This window comes from Liolophura sinensis, chromosome 3, assembly GCF_032854445.1.
Source record: "Liolophura sinensis isolate JHLJ2023 chromosome 3, CUHK_Ljap_v2, whole genome shotgun sequence".
NCBI classification, from domain to species: Eukaryota; Metazoa; Mollusca; class Polyplacophora; order Chitonida; family Chitonidae; genus Liolophura; species Liolophura sinensis.
In genome coordinates this window covers 9,815,173-9,834,080 of record NC_088297.1, presented here as the reverse complement: position 1 = coordinate 9,834,080, position 18,908 = coordinate 9,815,173, and the positions used below count along the sequence as shown (strand labels likewise).

Genomic DNA, 18,908 nt, shown 5'->3' with positions numbered 1-18,908 from the left:
GTGGGTGTCAACTATGTGGGGGTACATCATCAACAACAACAGCAGCAACAACAGCATGGAGAAATGTTAGCTCCTTATCCTCTGCCTTGAAGCAGAAGGAACAAGAGACAATGTCTAATATCAGCCAGATTCCTGAGAGGTTAGGATCAAAGTGGATGGAATCTCAGCTATTTCCTTCTGGTTGCTCTAATGGCACAGTATCACAGAGGCCATGGGCTGGATAAGCTCCCTCAGCCTGTGACAGTTTCCCTACATGTACTTGTGCATCTTAGTCTTGCCTAGACACATCTGTAGATCTAAATGTAGACTGCGTGAAGTCACCAGCTAAATGTCATACCCTACCCAAAACCAAGCCTAATATCATGTTGAGATTTTGTACATTTCAAAATGTTTTAAGGCAGTAATTGAGCTTTCACAGATGTTTAGTAGTCTACATACATGTCTAAAACTGTGATTCCCGGTATCAATATACCGCCTCGCAAGCTATGAAATTCTTTCAGTGTTTTGAGACTAATAACATTAGATTGCTTGTTTCCCTTCTTTACATTTTGAAAATTTGCGTAGATGTCAAGGGCCACTTTCACGGTTTTCGTAAAAGAACTTGTCTAGGTTGTGGTTCCATAAGGCGACGTCATTAATGAAAAAAGTTAAGCAAGATTGATTTACGAAGTTTTGTGAAAGTGGGCCCAGAGCTATTTCATTGCGAATACACTATGACAATGTAATCTTTTGTAACAATTTCTAACAAAAGCTGAAATAATGTGTTCCAATGAAGGAGTAAAATGAAGGGCAGACGGGGAGTGTGAAAGAAGAATGCCTAAGATAGAGACAATAGGTCAATAGTACTTACTACATGTAAATGTACACATACCACCTACATGTATCCATAATAGATCTATGGTACTCTTAGATCTATGGTGAGCTAAGCCCTGGATTCTGTGCTATTCCACCAAAAACTCCTTCAAAACTACAATGCTGACAAACTACTGTGTTTCACCTGATGATACAGGTATACATGGCAAAATGCACATTTCACACTTTCAGAAGCATAGCAAGGTCTTAAAATGATGCATGTACTTCTGCTTCTAACAGCTAAGTCTGATGAGAAATTAATCAACTGATAGCAAAAACTCAGAAGTTTCTGAAGTCGATTGTGAGGTGGATGGACCAATCAGAATCAAGGAACAGGGCCATTTGAAAAATGCTAATCTTAGGTGAAATACAATACATTCCATAATCTCATAAAAAATACTGGATTTCCAATATCACTGTACAAGTCAAGTACATGTACACACATGTACTAATGAGACTTGTACACAACTGTGTAAATTCACGTGACGATCTTCATGACAACTGGATATCAGGGGGAGGTAACAAGCTGACTGGACAAGACCATTTACTCACCACAGCTATGAACCTAGGTCTGTACTGCAATGAGCCAAACAGCCCGATGATGACACAGATGATATGTAGGAAGTTTCCCAGGATTGGCGCCCACATGTACCCGAGGAAGTCAAACACCTGGCGCTCTACCGTAGACACCTGCAACAAACAGACAATGTCACTAGTACTTTTCACATTAACATGAACATTTAAATACACTTAGTGCACTGGTACTTATATTGGCTTATATGCATGTGGGGCCAGGTTCTGGGATGAAGGAAACCACCACACTTTGTCATGTGTGTCCTTAATCTCCATGATTAGAAGCCAGAGCAAGATTTAGCTAAACGGACACGTAGATCATACAGTTCAGTGGCTGACTGGATAGAGCCTTCTGTTAAAACCAATGCTTTAGCCAACACCAGTAAAGTAAAGGCACATTTTCTTTCCAGTGGCTGACTGGATCGAACCTTGTATTAAAACCAATGCTTAAGCCAAGTGAGAAGTGTTTCTCACCAGTACACACTAGTATGGTTACATTTTCTTTCCATACATATATACATGTACTTATATTTTGATATGTACACATACAGTAAATTTATCAGCATACTACATGTGTACCTAGACAACATACACACGTAAAATGATCGTTATTTAGTTTTGGATGATAAACACAAATCTCCACGAGCTTTTGTCAGTTTTTTTATATAACTATTCTTGAATGCTTTTATTATATGTGAAGTATTATTATTTTTATAACTAGATCATTTATGTAAGAACCTGATATGTATAGGCAATTCTGGAATCTCAGCTGGTTGAGGAATGATACACCTTCTTGCTCAGACCCTCTGAACATTATTTAATACGTCTACAGATGCTTAAACTTTCATCCTAGCTCAGGACCTGTGAGTTGACTTTTGACAATTCTGTTTCATTGTTGTGGGACATTCAATCTATAAGGCTTCATGTAGCTAGAGGGTTTAATGTAAGGCTTCTCGGCAGAGTGGCTATAAATTAAAGCTACATGTATGACCAGCAAATCAACGACTTCACATGCCACACTGACGAGGAGGATATTTATCCAGTTGTCCTGGTTTGTTCTGGCCTGTTTCCTGTACACACTCCACTGGCTGCGTCGCAGCGTCAGTGCAATTACATCAAGGTAATGTCAACTCTGCGCTTAACCAATTCCGCTGAACGCTCAGGCCGGTGTGTTAATTGATAAGAGGCCAGCACTTGCAATCAGTCTGATGTGCACACCTTCATGCAAACACGATCAACAGAATCCAGTCTTCTTCCTGTGACACATTTCGGTGCAAATTAAGTGGGACCCAGTAACACCCTAAAAGGGCGCTAATATACAATTATTCGTTTCTGATTCCTCTCCATCATGTATATTTTTGTGGCCAACAATTAAGCATGCGTCTTAACTACACTGTACTCACAACTGAAAAAAAAAAATCCTCTAAATATTTAAGTAAACTTCACATTGGTAGTGCATTAGACATTTTTTATTTACCCACATGTAGGTTATGTCCCTTTTATGTGCAAAGGCTTGGTATACCCCCCTTTTTGCTTTAGCCTCTGTGATTTGAATGTGAAATGAATACGTGTAGGTCATGAAAAATGAAGAATCAATGATTAGTGGCCTAAGGGCTTGTCATTTACTCTGGTGGAGGAGCTACAGGCACATGTAAGTCGCAACATATATATATGTGTACATGTACCTGTGTACACCTACAAACGTGCCCATGTACCTACATACTTGTACGACCATCACCAGAACAACTCAGGCATACATGCACCGAACAAAAACATCTGCATTTATTATACTCCAATTAACTGCGGCTTGCTACATGTATGTCTCTCTCTCTCAGCACATAATCACCTCGGAGAGACTGTATTCGAGTAGTGACCTTTTAGATGGATCAGCTATACATGTATGTATTCGAATCACACACAAGCATGCAACATTGCAGTAATTTATAACTTTGTTCACATTGTCAGGAGTTCAGGAGTTACACTACACGCACCTTTACGATTCATACCTCAATCATTCATTAACGATTTCCATGGACGAGTTGACAATTTGTCAGCTGACAAACCTGTGCATGTAGATGTAATTCCGAAGTTCACATATATACGTACATATAGACTATCATAGCCATTATTGGCTGGATACTGAATTCGTTGTGAGGCAGTGAAGTCATAGCTGCTCTAAGTCAATCGTCAGCACACTCTTTGGTCACATGACTAGAGTACTCAGGTCAAAACAAAGGAAAATTTAACCCAGGTGAGATAGGCATTATGATTTCAGCATAAAAAATGAAAAATAAACATGTTGCTTTTAGGTAAGAAATTCTTCTGGAAAAGTGAACTGAATGTGTCTAGCCTTCAAATGTGACAGTTTCATGAAGTGGCCTCTACTAGTAAAACTCAGCATTTGCCCATTAGCTACATGTTATTTATCACCTCCTGCTCCTTGTGAGGAACCCGGGGGTTCAGAACTAGGAGTAGACATGTGTATACTAAATAACAGTACATGAAAAGGTGTAAATTTCAGTCAGATCTTCAGTTCCCTAGTCCATATGCTTAGACGTATCTTTAATTCCATACTCCATATGCTTAGTCATATCTTCAGTTCCTTACTCCGAGCACTTAGTCAGATCTTCAGTTCCGTACTCTGTGTCTTAAGTCAGATCGTACAGGTGAGGGGGTTTTCCTTCAGGACAGGCGTGTTGAGGGAGCTTAAACACCGTCATCTTTGTTTACTCTCTGCCAGGTAATAAACTACCTCATCATGACTCATCGCCCTTTCATCATGGCCTACATTCTATAACGGTTCTTTAAATTTAAACCTGTCATTATCAGGTGCATCAAGGACGCAAGCTTAGCAGGCCTTACGTGTCAACAGCCCCGAGACAGGAAGAGATGCATCTACATGTTTGTATTCTAGTGTCTTATCTACCCTATTTCTTCTCAAATTTGGACACCTGGTCTGCTCATTTTAGCCCAATTCTAGCAGGAATACTGAGTTTTCTTTTGCTCAGATAATTAGACCACCTAATGAACAACGTACTCATATCTTCACTTTTCCGAAAGGCTGGTAAAAGACATGTAATATTCTACTTTCAACACATCTGTCCGAAGTTTAAGAAGAATTAGGATAATCCTTGTGCCAAAAAAAAAAAAAAATAAAAAATAAAAAAAATACTGCGCATGAACATATATGTATGTATTCTGGCAACATTCCACTGTGCGTCTATGTTTTACATGCAACACTTTACAGAAATGTGAGAGATCCCCTGGTGCAAATTGCAATAGTGATTTTATCACACACAAAGTGACAGCAAGACTGATCCAGTGACTCAGTGAGAAAAGTATTGAGAGACAAATTCCTTGTACACTACAGCTGTTGAAACTTGTTAGTCTATGGCCGGCAACAAGCTCACAGAGGACACAGGCTGAATTATAATCCCATCAAGAGGTATTATATACAGCATAGGCAGTTTGATCAGACACGGGCGAATAAAGGGAAGGGGACTGGAGGGGCCAAATTTATGTGTGTGGGACTCGAGTAGCCTATATTCTGCACTCTCCTACATCAGATCAGTTTTCAACAAAGGGTACCTGTAAATATGCATTGTAAAAGGCAAGTCTGCTTTGTGCAAAGTCATGCAGAATAAGCTTTATGTTTTCACAAACAAAAGCTAAAACAGACATAAAATATACCCTACTTCCTTAACCCTTCTCATACGACAGCGTACACTTTCAGTGCAATTTACGCACATTTAAATTTGATTTCAGACACAAAACTACATGTACATTAATTGGATTGGCTTCACAAAAAAACATAATTTTATCAGTCTGCATAGATTAATGCCTTCAGAAAAAGCTTGAATAAACATCTGGAGAGCATAAAAGTATTGAATACTGTAAAGAAAAACGGAAGCGATGGTATTAAGAAGTACATGAAAATGTACAGTATTTGCACTGTAAATAAATATGTTCATCTCTCCATTTATATTGCACTGCTGTTGTTGTGGGACAAATCTGCCTACCATGTCATAAAAGTGAAGTGTCTTGTATGATATCTTTTAATCACTCATAACCTGTGACACAATATTAGGCACATTGTGATATTAAATGATAAAAGCCAAATCAGCAAAGTTTCACAACTGCCATTGAATAACTGCATGGTTACCAAGCATCTGAGTGCGGAAAAGATACAAAATCTGAAGGCCTTCTTCCCTGAAAAGTATGTATAAATGTGTACAATAACTTAACAGAAAAGTTGGGGGGCACTTTTGGGACTGTTTTCTACTTAAGTACAATGGGGTAATCAGGGAGAAACGCATACATAATTGTACATGCATGAATGCAGGCTAGCTATTGCTTTGGCTGAACTGGTTGCCTTGTAACACACATGGAGATCAATGTCCAGGCATCTGAAACTTTTCCTAAATGATTAGAAACTTTAAATCAATGTATACATTAGCATAAGACCACAACTTATTTCCTGAATATTTATATTATTTAAAGATACATACAATGTATTTACATGTATGCTGAAATCCAGCATACATTTCTCCAATAATGTGACGAGAAGGCAAATCGCATTTTTACACATTCATACATTTATGTATATCATAATGTACAATGCAAAATTCAAACAGGATCAATACATGCAAGAAATGCAAAAGACACCAACTAATCCATTCACAGATCCATGTAAATTTCATAGATCATAGATCATGTATGTCACAGATCCATGTAAATTTCATAGATCATACATCATGTATGTATCATAGATTCATGTAAATTTCACAGATCATAGATCATGTATGTCATAGATCCATGTAAATTTCATAGATCACAGATCATGTATGTGTCATAGATCCATGTAAATTTCATAGATCACAGATCATGTATGTGTCATAGATCCGTGTAAGTTTCATAGATCATACATCATGTATGTCATAGATCCATGTAAATTTCATAGATCACAGATCATGTATGTGTCATAGATCCGTGTAAATTTCATAGATCATACATCATGTATCTATCATAGATCCATGTAAATTTCATAGATCATAGATCGATCATGTATGTCATAGATCCGTGTAAATTTCATAGATCATAGATCATGTATGTATCATAGATCCGTGTAAATTTCATAGATCATAGATCATGTATGTCATAGATCCGTGTAAATTTCATAGATCATACATCATGTATCTATCATAGATCCATGTAAATTTCATAGATCATAGATCGATCATGTATGTCATAGATCCGTGTAAATTTCATAGATCATAGATCATGTATGTATCACAGATCCATTTAAATTTCATAGATCAAAGATCATGTATGAATCACAGATCCGTGTTAATTTCATAGATCATAGATCATGTATCTATCATAGATCCATGTAAATTTCATAGATCATAGATCATGTATCTATCATAGATCCGTGTTAATTTCATAGATCATAGATCATATATCTATCATAGATCCATGTAAATTTTCATAGATCATAGATCATGTATCTATCACAGATCCATGTAAGTTTCATAGATCAAAGATCATGTATCTATCACAGATCCACGTAAATTTTCACCTTTTCAACCACTAAAGCACATTATTCAGTGGAATTTATGCATACAATTATTATGAAAATAATCACTGCTAAATAAGAATCTCAAAATTGCTAAGCATAAAGCATATTAAACCTCCTACATCTAGCCTGAGCCTCAAAATTCCAGGTCACACAAATTTTTGAGGCAATCCGGTTGTGCCATAACAGCGCATTATTAAAATATTTGACAACACTTTTTTTTTTCTCTTCTTTCTTATTTCTTCGTCAAACTTCCGAATTCCGAGCACACTGGCAAACATAGCTAGGAAGTTTATAAATTAAAAACAAACTTTTTTTTTGGTACATGTAATACCCAAGGAATGACATCAGCTGGCTCCATATAAATGTAACTTTTTTTACTATAGTCTTTATCCATTGTACACTTCACAGGACTTTCCTGCCTAAACAAGTAACTTACAAATGCTGATTACATTTAGAGACATCCAGGTAGATCTGTTAACAAAAAAAATTTGCATCACAAGTTGCCTGCATTTGACATTGATACCATTATATAATGATTTACATCTATATATAATTACACGTTTTTTCTTGAAAAACTGCGCACAAATTAAGGAACATTAATTACTGATATGTACAAGGATTAGAGTCGGATGTCATGTTATTTGTGCAGTTGTGTATATGTAATGCTTCACGGCAGATTGAGGTCAAGTCAACCCTCCTTGTGTACCTGCCTGTGGAACAGCCAACAAGCTTCACCGGTTTTGCCAAATAAGGTAGTTTTACCTGCTTGTCCTCACTGATTGCAATTCCCTTCACACACTACCTCTGAATGCTCAGTGGGCTGATATTTTTACCTGTATCAGGGAGTGCTGTGAACTGCTCCCTGACGGGCAGACCGCAGTTAGAGAGGCTGTACCAGGGGATGGGAAGGTTGGGGGACCTTGATCTTTAAAGTAAATCCTCGACCACTAACCACAGGCAGCTCTTGGCAGTGTACATGTATGTACAGGTACAACGGTAGAACTTGCCATTCACCATGTTCTGGTACAACACATTGACAGTCATGGAAATATGAGGCCATCTTCAAAAACGATTTGTTTGCCGTAACTCAACCTATTAAAATCATAAATTCTAGGGTAGATCAGGTGGTAAGAATGAAATAGATAGGGGCTTTAAAAAACTGAACATTCAGAGAAAAACAGAAGGAATTCCATCAGGAGACCAATAAAAAATTCAGGCTGTCCTTTATTAGAGGGTCTGTCAAGTTATCCCCAATGAATATATTCTTAACGACGGCTTGATGATACCAATATGCATAGTGTAATTCTGACTGAGTGAGTGAATGAGTGCTTGAGGTTTAATGTTGTACATACTTAACTGTAATTTCTGCCACAAGCAACTAAAATTACAAAGCCCATACATGTACATGTATCCTTTAAATAAAGTTAACTTAATAAACCCTAGCAAATGTTGAACAATGCTTTTATTGGTGTCAATGCACACATGCACATTTTATAATTAGTGATATTTTTTAAATCAATGATAAGCAAACATCAGAACATGATATTTAAGGGCTGGAAACCAAAGTGAAGGCTTCATCAAAATCAATGCAAATGCGAGAAGACCAAGTTATGGAAAAAGCATAAATTTGTTCAGACTTAGAGATCAGACTACTTGGTTTTCACTTGCACTTTCCCTTATTTGTCCTATACTTGTTTGCTGTCTTCTTTCAAAATAAGGTATTATGTAATTAACGACACTGAGGCAATCGTTTGGGTAAAACCAAGAGGTCTTTGTCAGCACCTGGGGTTGAAACACGAGAATTGCAGGGGATTCCCTTGCCTTTTTTATTCGCCCCTAATTTTTTTAAGCCCTTGGAGCCAATTCTTTAGGCTGTTAGAAATGTTCTCCTTGTGGGTAAAGAGCCCCTGAGATGTACACAGATATTGTTTTCGCTTGATCCACATGCTTCATGACACTTGAAATAATTTAAATATGACATATGTACCTTGAGGACAAATACTGTACAGCATAATGTCTGTCAAATAGTTAATAAGCTTTCAAACAGCAAGTCCAAGTCCTAATTTCAAGTCAAATATGCAGACAATAACACACACTGTAAATACTATGTATTGCTATATTTAAACGTACAAAATCTCAACACAGAATGACATTATAGTAGTTTACATTACATGCAAGCCCTGTAACAGGTCATGCATACATAAACTGGGTGTTATCTAAATTTAAATTAACCACGGGCATTAACTAAGAATGTACATACATTACAACACTGCATAGATTTAAATATGAATGCTACTCATTCCACTGATGAGAATTTTAATAAATGTCTTCCATATTCTTCTTAAAATTGGTCAAATATGTCAATCATAGTCAAGAGTAAATTTCATACGAATTTGCAAACGTCCCTTTAATACAATATCGCACTGTCATCATCTTTGATCAAGTGATCCATCGACTGGATTCATTTATTAAAAGAATTCATGTCGAGCTTTCAGCCGTGGCAAAACTCAATATATACCAGCACTGAGAGTTTTAAAAATAAATAGTTTTACAGCAGAGCATCTTGCAGGCATTTCAAAAGGATAAATTTAACAGAATTAAGTCCTGGATTTCTGTCAGCCGAACCGTATGATCAATACCACGGAAAAAAGCATCCACATATCCTTGTTAATGAGCCATAGAATATATCAGCACCACTTCAGCCACTGCAAAGCTGCAAGCAAAATTGTAAGGCCTGAAAATTCTGGGTAAAAAGTTATATCAACTGATCTCAAGGGTACAAAAGAGCTCCACTCCAAAAAAAAAAAGATTGACCTTTGTCAATAAGAAGTCTGCCGTAGACTGAGGCTATTTATCCTCAGTTCATAAAATACTTTTCGGACAATGTCTGTAGTCCCAGTGTCCATTGTGGGGGCCCCATAACATGTGCATTTTAGGCGGAGATCAAATTTACCATGTCTATGCTATCCTGGCACAGATCTCATCAGATGGCAGTCATAAAGCCCAACATTGGCCACAGTCCACTGCCCTTTGACACCGATCACACAGAGTGCTCCATTCACAGTACAGCTATTGTATGAGCCAGGAAGACCTGGATGATCTGTCCAAGGAACAGTATAGTTATAGAAGTTGTTAACTGGGCCCCTCAGGGAGCAGAGGCCAACAACAAACCCCTCAAAGCAAAAAACACACACCCTTTTTATACCTTAAAAAAACCCACATGGCAATGCACCTGGGTATGTGTTGTCACTGGATTTCAACTTCAATAAGGTGTAAGATGAAGAATTGACCAGCTGAAAGTCTGTTGAGGAGAGTTTTATTGATAGATGTTTTTGTGTTATAAAAGACAAATATGATCCTTTACACATGAGCACGGGTACCTTGAGCATTTTGTTCCTCAAAAGGCAACTCCTGACATGTATTGTATGTTCAAGTCAGATATTTTTAGTCCTTAAAGTATAAAGCTTTCGCTAACAGCTATTCAAAATGTATCACAGATGCATACGTCATGTATGAACGCACATCCATGTATTGACAAAAACTTGATCTGATCTAACAGAAAAAAAAAACCCAAAAAACAAACAAAAAAACACTGTCTTAAAAAGTTAAAAAGTCACCAGAAATAAAGTAATTACTACACTTATGACTTGCACTGATTATTTTTATCTGTATGCTGAGCAACTACATCATTTGATAATTACCTCAAGTGTACATGAAGTAAAAGACTATTTTAAGTCATCATGGAAACCACTGATTCAATGTGGCCTAGACAGAAGACACGTGGACTTGTGAAGATATACATGTATAAATACATGTAACCTCCACTGTAATTTACATGCACCTCCTTGTAACATTTTTCATTAACTCAACCAATTCAGTTGTTTCAGTTTACTACAACTGGGTAACCATTCATGTATATAGAATAGATATTTAGTCCAAAAGGTTACTCTTTGAAAGCTTCTTTGCAGGGAAGATTAGATATTTTGGAAATCCTAATCCTTTAATGTGATAGTAAAATTAGCAAGACATAAGCTGATGAGCTGAAAAATGAACATCTCTGCACATGATGTGTTCAGGCTTAGAATACAACACAATTAACTTTCCGTGAAATTGTATTAATATGGATGAGAAGGTGCATGAATATTACATGTATTTTGCTTTTGATTTAAAGAAACTTTATTTTGGCACTGTGGAACACGATTATGAAGGTTTCATGTATGTGCATGTAATCATAACTACTGGTTCTCATCATTTTCACTGATAACAACAGAATTAAAGAGATAATGGCTTACTGGAGCTGGCCATTTCCACACCTCATATCCAATCACAGAGAGGGTGGGGAGGAAGTGGGATTAAGATTTAGAAGGCACTTAGAAGACCTATGGGAAGGACACTGGAGCATGACAATGTTAATCTCATTGAGTCAGTCTGTCTTGTTTGCAAACTTCAGGAGGCTGTGTAACAGCTTTCAGGGGTCATGGAGTGCTTGAGTCCGCCACAGCTGGAGGCTGATCAGAAGTAATCTTAGTGGTTATATGTAGGAACAACCTACTTAGCTCTGGATTACATAGGACAATGGGCTATTTGCTTGTTAAGCAGAGCTAGTCTGATAAGCCGACAACTACTCACAAGACCGAAACTGAAGAATACCATACAAGACAGTAACAATACCTTGGCTACATGTGTACGCAAGTTCAATAACATAATCAGTGCTGCAGAGTTGAGAAAAAACTGTTCATTTTGGCAACATTTCAAAGCAAGACTTGCAAAATAGGAAATATGCACATTTTAATTTTTTCATTAAATTGCATGGCAAGAACAATCTATATTATATTTCAACTGAATCCGCAAGTAAAATATACATGTACATGCATGCTTCAAAGGAAACAAATGCATTGAGCTGAGGTCTGACTTTTCTAGGCTGCAGCGCTTACTGATTGTACATGTAGTATAATGACAAAAACACTGAAATTTGTTTTAATAGCACCTGGTTTAGTACTACATGTACACGGTACAATGATGTACAGCAATTCCAGATCTAAACCTGAATATACAAACAATGAATCGAATTTTTTTACCGATTTGCACGCTGCCTGTAAGCAACATGAAGCTACCAAAGAAGTGGGACTGGCAACAACATATATAGGACATCATGCAGACAAGAAAACAATTTAGATGCAACAAAGATGTTCATTTTAAGACAACAAATAAAAAAAAGTTAACAAAAACAAGCCCTGAACTCAACCTAACTTGTTTTTCTAGTTCCGGGGGACAGCAGTTACAAAGCTCAAATGTCATTTATCTAATGTGTTAATCAGCTAAACTTCACTAGGTACAGGTAAGGTAATTAGCACTAAAGCTACCTGGATAATGGTAATTACTCTCTCGCTGCTAATAAAGGTATAAATACAAGTACCCGAATTTGCACACATCAGCGAGTCAACTGGTCATCTTAGTAGAAACAGCCATGGACATCAGACTGAGACAAACAGAGTGTCCCAGACAACCATACATATGACAATACAGGCAGCTGGCTAAGAGGCCTTGAAATGAAGAGAGTGATGGGGCAAAGATAAACTCCAAAAGGGCAAAAAAAAAAAAAGAAATGGGGGGGGGGGGGGCAATATGGGCTTCATTAACACTGTGTCTAACAAAAACAATGCACAGTTTATGGGCAGGGTGCAGCTCACCCTTATTAAAATAAGCTTTTAACTAATGTACAGGTACATGTATATGATAGGTGGTGATTGTAGTCTATTTTGACCACACCAGTAAAATGTTCATGTGTTAAAAAAATCTTAAATGTATAAGTATATAAATGTGCAAGCACTGTATTTAAATTGAAAGAGTGAGGGAAAAAAAAGTTAAAGAAAACTTAAATATCAAACAAATACCACTGAAAAGAGTATGCATTTCTTTGCAGGTGCATGACATTAAAAAAATTCTAATATATACCTCCAGTTGATAAATTATAAATTAAGTCAGCGCCAAAATCCACTGTGGGCAACTCCTTTTTGCCTAAGAACTAGTCCTAAAGTCTTCTGTGTTAGGAGGAATATTTCCATTGGAAACTGCCAAACTGCAGTTCGTATGATTCCGGTAGAACTTTTCTTCACAGAAGGTAGCAAACAGTACAGTTCCTTTTTACGCTTGACAATCGGGGGAACCGGAATGTTGGACGTAGGTTCCGAGTTTACACGAACAAGCTGGCAGTTTTAACCACTCCCACTGGCTGAGTGGCAACACACCCCCATCATAAATTACAGGGTGTTTAAGATGGAGGACGCAATAGACTCCGCGATTTATGCCAGCTTTGCCGTTTTTAGGCTTTACGTGTATGGCGAGGAAAACCCACAAAATTATGCAGCAGGGACAACCAGATATGAAAAATGTGCTCTTTTCAGCCGATAGTGTAATTTTTTAAAGTTTTCTTCTCCTTTGAAAATTCCCACACTTCCACCATTCATGTGATCTTGGTGGCTGTGTGGAAAAATTCATCGTTAATGTGACAGAAGTTGGTGGTTTATCCCCGTATGTAAGTGAAAAATTCTTGATTATGATGTAAAATAGCATTTAAATAAGAATATGATATACACTGAAAAACTTTTATGCGCTTTGACTCACTTTACTTCTGTGAATGTATGATCATGAATGTATGAAATACTTCTGAAGGAAACCGAAATACATATCTACTGTATATCAGTACACATATATGTACTTCTAACATGAGCTGGGGCCGCTTTAAAGGCCAGATTAGAGGGGTCAAATTTCGGCCACGTCTAATTCAATTTAATATCTTTCATGTACATGTACCTGCAACTTGTACCCGTACACGACATGTATCACTATGTGTGTATGTGCTGCTGAACGCGAGGTAAAATATCAAGAAGACTAAAACTACATCTAGACTATGTTACTAAGGACTGTGCTGATAATGTTTATGAATGGACCAAGACGTAACACCCATCACAAGATCTATCAGATTCACATCCATATGGTCCAGGCTGTGATAGCTAACACCTCTGACCTAATTCAACATACATGTGTGAAGGTCAGATCAAAAACAGTCATGGACCTGGGAGACCCACAACACATGGAGGTAATAAATGGAAGGGTGGGAGACTGCATGTGTTTGCAGATTGTAAGACAGGTCAGAAGCTGGACGTCATGCAACCACCCTTTGGCGTTTAAAACAAAATGGCCGCCCAATGCTAAAGCACTGAGGAAAACGTCCCTTTTTGCCACTTCGCCAGCCACCAGTAAAGGCCTAGTGGTACAAAATAACATCACGAAAGCTCTGCAGAAATACTCAGATTATCTGGAAAGCTGACAATTATACAAATCAAACGGATACAAGATTGCTGACAGTGATTGAAAAATAGGCATTTTCCTATGCAATAAAACGTTGGGAAAACCTTTTTCTTCACCCACGCCACTTGATACTAAGGAGATCACATGATCTCTATCATCCGATTTTGTCTTACAGAATTCTGTCTTCAAACTGCCCTGCTCGGCATTCAATGTGTATCCTCACTTTCCTGAGGATCATGGACTGACATCGTAATACATATTTGGCTTATTATGACGACAGTGAGGAGGGCTTACATGACATTGCCTTTTTGTTTTTCATCCAATTTGTTCAGACAGGACACATTATTAGGCATCACCATCTTAGTGCTTAAATGTCCACGTTCATTACTATTTAGATGTAACCATCTGTTCTAGAATGAGACAAGCTTGTGTAGAAATATAGAAAACCACCTCTGACTCGTTCATTTCATGCTTGTAGTAACATTAAAGGAAACTGGAAATATAAATAATTGCACAATAAACAAAGTAGTAATAATAATAAAAATATTGGGAGCTGTAATTTTGAAACATTGGGTGATGTTTCAGTTCATTGTGAAAAGCAGACACTTCAATGACTTGATGCCACTCTGCCATGTGATACAACCCAATTCTTCACAACTCCCTAGATACAAAATATTGAAAAAGAAAATCCAAAAAGTGTGATAAGTAAATGCATATAGGGCTGCAGATTGTAAACACTGAATTTGATGTCACAATATCACACTGCATATCAACAAAACTGAGGCACCCGTACATTCCGTTAAGATCATCTCCTTGAGCTTTGCTGTGGGGAATACAATATGTAAGATCAACGCTCCTTTTTTTTTCTTTAAATTTCTACTGGTAACGTTGTAAATGTGTTACGAGTCACATGTAGCTCTAGACTGTCACTAGCAATGTTTAAGTATCTTCTGCTTGAACTAGACAGAAATTAACCATGTAGTCCGTCGATATTCGACGTCGTCATTTTCTGCCAGCGTCGACTGAATGACAAAATAACAGGTAAAACTTTTACCCTCCAATGTTGTCAATTATTTTATCACCTTTTTGAATCTCGACATCAACCATACAAAACACGCGAACATTGTTTGACAACATTCCCACCAACAGGTGAAACTTCGAAAGTTGTCTTTCACTAACGAACTACTTACCAGTTGTAACACACACAAAGTAATCACAACTCCCCTTGCTGAACAGCACGCCATGGTTGAAGCAGGGTAAGTCAATTCACACCATGAAATTCAGTGTATTAGTCGAAGCTCCCACATTCCGCCTGCCATGATCGTCTGGCCAGTTTGAGACGTAGCCTAAAAACCCCGCCAACGCCGTAACCGTCCGTGGGAAAAAATAGTCCCATAACTATGCGCTGTTCTAGATCCTGAGTATTTCGCCTATGCACGACTTTTTCACCGCATACAGCTATTTCGAATACAGTTTTTTTAGATTTAGCAGTTGAAAAAAAGTAATTTTTCACATTTTATTCTGTTTGTTGACAGTGATTCGGCGGAATGGTCTGTCAACCTGCTGCTCTCCTGTCAGGGTATTTTGGAAACCATGCAGGAGAGTTTTAAGTAAGGCTCAGGAGTCGGGTATGCACACATTGTTTGTCAAGGTCGAAGTGCATGCACAACAATAAAGAGAGGTGGCCTAGAGAGAGTATAAACATCTTTAGAACGTCACATTTGGTTATGAAGACAAATGGAATAGCAGATAGACAAACTTGTAATCTGTACAAATATGCACGTTCATATTGTGATTTAATTATCTCCCTTTTGAAGAAACTTTTTGTTTAATGGAGTTTTTCCCCTTGAAACATCAACCAAGTAACATTTTGCACACTAGCTGTAAGTTACAGACCTCTCAACCTAAAATGTTCCCAAGGAGTGAGATTGGCTTACTATCCCAGCCAATTAGGCGAGGGTCCAGGGGCCGCCTGGGCCCCTGGAAGCTCTGGGGTTCTAGATTGCCGGAGATGCATTCTAGCTCATTTCCGGAGAATAAAACTGCAAATTATTAGACAGCGGCCCCTGGAAGCTCTGGGGTTCTAGATTGCCGGAGATGCATTCTAGCTCATTTCCGGAGAATAAAACTGCAAATTATTAGACAGCGGCCCCTGGAAGCTCTGGGGTTCTAGATTGCCGGAGATGCATTCTAGCTCATTTCCGGAGAATAAAACTGCAAATCATTAGACAATGTTAACTTACGGTTTTTACAATATCTTCTATTTTTACATAAGAATAACCATCATATTTATCAGCAAATATGGACTGCTTTTGATATTATTCTCTCCTTAAGACAATAAACTGGAAGTCCAAGAGTGAACTTAGGCCTACTGTAGGCCCTATTACAATGTGGAATTGTTAGGAAACTTTCCGTATTCTATTTCGTTTTGGATCTCGTTTTAGGCGCTTTGATGCAAATCTATACAGATTTTGTGGGGAAAATCAATACTAATAACCAACACCATTTGTCAGATTGGAAACTGTATTTCCCTGAAATTATTCAAATTGTGGAAACAATCCAAACACACAACAAACCGAAGATAATGTACAATGCATGACGTGATCTAAATACCGTGGAGTGGCTTCGTAAAATATTTATGAAAATATAATCAGATTAGTCACTTTGTAATTAGCCAGTAGTCTGCAACAATTTACACTAGCTAGACGGCATTGTGACTGTTTATAACCTTATAAGGTGACGTGGCACACAGATTTATAATCAGGTGGCGACGCCCAATGAATCATCGATCGGAGGTAGGTCTAGTGGTAAAACAATTACACTGCCAGTGGTTACAAGAATGTGACTCGTGAGTGCTCTTTTATTATTTGAAAAGATTATTTTTTCTTGTGTAACAAGTTGTATTCACGAATGGCCTTCTTGGCGCTGGTTAAGACTTCACTTGGTGGTTCAAATTGGTGACAGTTCGCTAGTTTGATGGTCATCAAAGAGGACAGCGTGCCCTCTACTCCCAGCGATCCTCGAAAAGCGGTTTTGTTTTTTCTCACCATTGAAAATACCCTCTCCTCGCCAGCGTTGGAATGTGGTAGGATAAGTATCAATTTAGCCACTTTACTCAACCTTCCAAACCTAGAGCTGCCGTCTACTAATTTAAGAGAGGAAAGATGACCCCAAATGACATCCATCCGGAAATAAGACTAAGTCGATCTCGTCCAGTTCCTGGTCATTATCATCTTCAGTAGGTTTGACGCGGGCGCTGTCCCAGATTTGTCCTGGAATGTGACTTTTTTCCAGCATTTGATATTCCACAAACTCTTCTTGGAGCTTCTCGATCTCATTCGTTGTTGAGGGGAGATGGTGTGGAAATTTTTTAACGAAGAATTCAATATCATCAAATCCACTCTCAGGTGAAGCAGGAACGACAACTCTGGGGAGGTTAAAAATAAACATGCGAAATTCCCTCGGATGACTGAAGACACGACCCGTACTTTGGTCAGTTGAATATCATAAGCAAACCAACAATTACCAGTGTTTTTTTTTTATTTTTTACTCTAAACCTTCAGAATGCGTGAGATTTTAAAGTAGCTGCGTGAGATTGAAGCCGAATGCGTGAGTCTCACGCCGAATGCGTGAGAGTTGAGAGGTCTGAAGTTATATCTTTATTAAAGCCATGTGACAGTGGTAATTTACGGTATAGAATTGCCATTTGCCATGAATTATCGAGAAGAGAACAACTTGATGGCAAATTTATTGTCAGTGATTTCGATGGACTATGGCACTTTCAATTTATTGTGAATAATTTCGATGGAAGCCTTCACACTAAGGCGCCATAAAGGAGAAGAATATTTAAATATCAAACAAATACCATTGAAAAGAGTATGCATTTCTTCGCAGGTGCATGCCATAAAAATTCTAATATGTACCTCAAGTTGATAAATTATAAATTAAGTCAGCGCCAAAATCCGCTGTGGGCGACTCCATTTTGCCTAAGAACTAGTCTTCTGTGTTAGGAGGGGAATTTCCATCAGAAACCGCCGAACTGCAGTTCGTACATTTCTGGTAGAACTATTCTTCCCAAAAGGTAGCGAACAGTACAGTTTGTTTTCCGCTTTTCCCAGTTTAGACGAACAAGCCGACAGTTTTAACCACTCTCATTGGCTGAGAGGTAACACACCCCCGGCCAGCATAAATTACAGGGTGTTAAAGAAGGAGGACGTGATGGATTCAAGCGATTTATGCCAGCTTTGCCGTTTTCAGGCTTTACGTGTATGGCGAGGAAAAATCGCAAAATTATGCAGCAGGCACCACCAAATAAAAAAAAATGCGCTCTTTTCAGCCTATAGTGTCATAATTTTAAGTTTTCTTCTCCTTTAAATTTCTTACTTTTTTATTACTTAAGACTTTACATTAAAGTAACGAACGATTGTTCAGAACGATTTAACCACTACCATTAGAATAAATAACGCAATAAAAATTAGTAAAATAAATAAACAAACGATTAAAATAAGCAGTGATTTCCCCGGATGTTTTATTTATTTATTTAATTGGTATTTTACGCTGTACTCACGAATATTTCACTTATACGACGGCGGCC

The 18,908-nt window shown here is 37.8% G+C and overlaps 1 protein-coding gene across 2 annotated transcripts in view; it reads right to left on the bottom strand.

The window, feature by feature from the left end:
* The window catches only part of LOC135463781 (sodium/potassium-transporting ATPase subunit beta-1-interacting protein 3-like), a 45,118-nt gene extending 29,478 nt beyond the window's left edge, over nucleotides 1–15,640 (bottom strand). For both annotated transcript variants that reach the window (XM_064741214.1, XM_064741215.1), the window contains exons 1-2: nucleotides 15,505–15,640; nucleotides 1,405–1,542 (exon numbers count right to left, since the gene is read on the bottom strand). In XM_064741214.1, the coding sequence (XP_064597284.1) occupies nucleotides 1,405–1,542; nucleotides 15,505–15,558 (192 nt within the window). In that variant the 5' untranslated portion in view covers nucleotides 15,559–15,640. The remainder of the gene's footprint in view (nucleotides 1–1,404; nucleotides 1,543–15,504) is intronic.
* Between the last annotated feature and the right edge of the window lie 3,268 nt (nucleotides 15,641–18,908).